Below are 4,252 nucleotides of genomic sequence, written 5' to 3'. Positions count from 1 at the left end.
GCGTAGCGGGCGACGCTTGTGTCGGTGCAGTGAAGTGAAAAGGACATGAGCGGCTGTTCTAGTTTTTGACATTCTTTGTATGCACGTTTTATTAGCCCTCATAATGCAGGTGGTGGTATTGCAATATCGCCGATTGGCGTCGTATTCGAAACCACATGAAGTCCTTATAAGCTCTGGCAGAGGCATTTCATTATATCATTTTTACTTACTCTGAAGTTAACAAGTGTACTGCAAGGACGAAGGATGCAATCAAGTTCGGACGCTATAAGTTGTAGAAGTAAAAGGCATTTTCATTGCTAAGTACTATTTGGCATGGGCCCGTCCCTTTCGCTAACAATATGTCCGTCGTTACAATTGGCTGGAATCTGTCCTTACGTACAGTTTTGGCACAACAACTTTTATTGCGAACATGCGAACGTCTTTATCTCTGCAGATGAAAAATGTACGCCGTTATACTAAACCAAGTTGTAAATTTTGACAGGCAACGATATAATCACTGCCATGAATTCCTTAGTGGGCCGGCACTGCACGTTCAGTGTCTATAAAAACACTGCCATGCGAAAGCCTTTCTTAAAAATCCGTTAGGAACCTAACACCAAGAAAAAGATGTCGGCTAAACAATACGTTGGTAGGGTGTCATTTTTCGTGTTCTTCTAGAACATTCATTGGTTATATTGTGTATACCTTTAGTCAATTTAGTCACGTCTAAGTCGTGGAGCACAGAAAAATCCCAAATCCGATCGAGTTAACGAACTTCTATACTGAAGACTATGATGGATCACGTGCGCTGTATTTTGTTACTTTAATTTCGACGTGTCATTTTTAATGCAGGTATTTCAGCTGGCACAGGCTCACTATACAATCCGTTGCGAATGGGTTGTTGCGGTTATTATATATAATAAATAAAAAGTACGCTGTGGTCATCGCAAACTACTAACAGAGCACAACAATGATCTTTATTTCTCCGCACACATGTAAGTTTGTTCTCCTGCAATTTCAACACACACTTAGTATTCAAGCCGTTTATTGTACTTTGGGTAGCAGCACGGCGTTCCAAAGTAGAGCCAGCAGCATGGGGGTAATGGTTCAAAAGGTCCAGGTTCTTCGCTTGTAAACTGGAATGCTTTTCAAGGAAATGACTTAACCATAGTAACCGTGTCCACCATATCCATAGCCACCGTATCCGTAACCACCATAACCGTGACCGCCGTATCCAAAGCCACCGTATCCGCCGTATCCGCCGTGACCGTAGGCTGGGACACTTTTGCCATGGGCACTTATATAGGGCGCTGCGGCGGGGAGGCTGGTCTTAGTTCCAGGCTCGTTGGTCTTGACAACGGCGCGGAACCCGAGCTTGTCGGCCACGTAGTGCACCTGCCGGTGGCGGCCATCGATGTCGCCCAGGTAGTAGGAACCGTGCACGGGGCCGTATGCATGTCCGGCTTCGTGGCGACCGTTGACGGCGCCGTAACCGTTGACGATGTCGTAGCCGAAGCGGTAGTGCCCGTAGTCCTGGTGGAAAAACATTTAAATACATAAGTACGACAAAAGATGTAAAGGCGAGAAGCTTCTTGTCGGACACAATCGTCAAGAATAACACTGGCGCGAGACAAACACTAAGAACAGGGGCAAAACACAACGCGTGAGAGTTCGTCTACGTGCTCGTCACGATTATTAGGCTTCCTTTCTCTCCTGCGCCTCACTTGATCTAGTACGCGTTATTTATCACAGTGCACACGAGTAAGGAAAAAAAGAAAGATGCTGTCTGCTACCGACTACTCACTACGGACCGTGCCACTAACGTGAATGAAACAACTGCCAATGCACGTGTAGTGCCTTGACGGCTTTTAGACGATTAAATAGCCTAGTAGACTGAATTGCCCGTGTCAGAACAGCAAACATTGCCGACGCTGTCCGCCGAAAAGCCTTATGCGCTAGCCGTCCGGCATACCATTATTTGAGATAACTAATTTTTGTGTACACTTTCTATCTCCATCGCGCATGTCGTTTGCGTGTTCGAGGACTTGAGTTTCGTATTAAATACAAGCGATGAGCAAAACATGATAAATTTACAGGACGGATTATTGCTTACGTGCCGCGCAGGAAAGTTGCTTAAACATCAACATCTATCATGTAAGATGAAATACCGCACAAATATAAAAAAAAATAGATAAGCCCAAATAAAGTGCTCATGCGAATAAACCATAAGACACGTGCACGCGGTAATGCGAACTGCTCTAGTTGCACTCACGTCTTGTTTTCTGTATGTTCTGCTCGATCCGCCATGGTGTCCTCCAGCGTATCCCCCAAAAGCTACGGCTGCGACGCCTAGGAAGACGATGACCTGGTTGTCACGCAGAAAAACATCAAGGCAAAAGTTTATCGCTAGAGGAGTACAATAATTTTAGCCGAACGCGTGCACGCATACACGCATCGAAGCTGATAAAGATACTTACAAAACGAGGAGCGCCACGTGTCCATAGCACGGAATACCCATTATTATAAGGCGGAAGCTTCGACTTCGCACGGATGAAAGCTTCCGCTTTCACTGTTAAACGCGAAGTCAGCCAAACGTGAAATCCGATCACTCGCGGTAACTCGCAGAACACGCATCTGTATGTTTGCGACTGCACGAAATTAAGTGCTTAATCTGTCCAATTACTTGCTGTGGTCATCGCTGCTCGTAACAAAGCCCAAATAACACCTGTCGTTCCACTAGCAGTGTAGAAAAAAGATATGCCTACAACGTTATTTTGATCATCGCGATTCGTAAATTTATCGTAGCAGTAATCAAGCACCCGAAAGCGTTGAAGGGGTCGGACTACAAAGGCTTGTTCAGCATTTTTCCCGTTGCGCTACCATCTGCAGGCGTCACACCACACCACGCACGCCCGGCAAGCATTTGCAAATGTTCAGGACGTCTCTCTCATATGGAAAGTCTCTCCACTCACTTAGCATTAAATTAATGCAGTACATGTGCAGTTCCTGCAACCAGTACTCCGCGTGTAATTAAATGAACCTCTTCTGATCAAAAATCATTTGTCTCCTAACTTATAAGAGCAGTTTACGAGCGAACAGACATTGCGCGATTGATGACATTAAGTTCACCTGGAGGGTATCTGTACTGGGCATGTAAATAAAAAAAATGAGATCTATAACTGAGCTCCATACAGGTGGGGTGGTTTCCAATCACAGAAGGAACCATAAAAATAATGATGGCATTGAATCGGAAGCAGTTTACTCGGCTCAGTCACCGGTTTAAGCGCTGACAATTATGTTTCAATTGCACCAGTACATACCATACACACATTCGCGTACGCCATCAAGATAAAGCTCGTTGGCAAAACGTGAAGTTCTCTAGCAAATAAAGCAGTATGGCAGAAGAAACGACATAGCTGAAAGAAGCAGGCCCTCGTCTTAAAAGTGCTTCCCAGATTCTACTACATCCACTGCTCAGTCTGTGTCTTGGCCTTCTAACGAAATGGCGAAAACGTCTAAGGAGACTGAACGAGCCGCTATGTTTGGTAAAATATTTATAATATTCGTAAGCTGCCGTATGCGCGCACGTTAACGTAAATATATATTAAAACTCGTTAAGTAAAATATTATAGCAGAAGAAACACCAAATTCCGCGGTCAAGACGGTTCGTGCAGTAATCCACATCTCCGGGGGAGTCGTACTGCATCGCTGCGCAGGCGTGGTTACCTGAGTGAGCATGTTTCCAGCGTCCAGGAGCTCTTGCAACTGACTTCAAGCGACTACGGCCCGCATGGTTTTATAAGTCTCGGTCAACCTCTCCCAGTTGCTGTTGGACCCCTTCAAGAGAGTCTAGTAGCTATTTCCCTGGAATGCTGCATTTCGTGTCCTATGGCTCACACACACGTTACACGTCTCCGTGACGCACACGCTGCCATTCAGTCACCTGCCGTTGGAAGCCGGTTTGCTGTTCGAAGCCGGCTGCTGTTTCGGCGTTGCTGCTTTGATTGGGTTCGGATCTCGTGCATGACTTGCGCTGAATCCGTGAGAGAACAGAAAGCAGAACAACCTCTTACTAGCGACCTTATGGGCAAGGTTGTCGGCAACTGCGGATATGCCTTGACATCGGTAGGTGTAGGGTCCGAATTAGTTATACGCGGAATTTTAACGTCATTATTTCTTGTCGGAATGTCAGCAAACGGGAAGGAAACCAGACAGTAACCACCAGTCAAAAGCCAACAAAGTGAGAGTAAGGGTACCGGTCTAACAATTTGAT

At 45.8% G+C, this 4,252-nt stretch overlaps 1 protein-coding gene across 1 annotated transcript; it reads right to left on the bottom strand.

Annotated features, from left to right (window-relative positions):
• Positions 1–1,115: 1,115 nt before the first annotated feature.
• Positions 1,116–3,801, bottom strand: LOC125760097 (adult-specific rigid cuticular protein 15.7-like). The gene is made up of 3 exons (XM_049419765.1): positions 3,706–3,801; positions 2,252–2,344; positions 1,116–1,512 (listed from the first exon to the last, which is right to left on the bottom strand). The coding sequence occupies exons 1-3, from the start codon at positions 3,715–3,717 to the stop codon at positions 1,141–1,143; spliced, it is 477 nt and encodes a 158-aa protein (XP_049275722.1). The 5' UTR covers positions 3,718–3,801; the 3' UTR covers positions 1,116–1,140.
• Positions 3,802–4,252: the final 451 nt, after the last annotated feature.

Source organism: Rhipicephalus sanguineus, chromosome 1 (genome assembly GCF_013339695.2).
Source record: "Rhipicephalus sanguineus isolate Rsan-2018 chromosome 1, BIME_Rsan_1.4, whole genome shotgun sequence".
Taxonomy (NCBI): Eukaryota; Metazoa; Arthropoda; class Arachnida; order Ixodida; family Ixodidae; genus Rhipicephalus; species Rhipicephalus sanguineus.
This window is presented reverse-complemented; position numbering and strand designations above follow the sequence as displayed.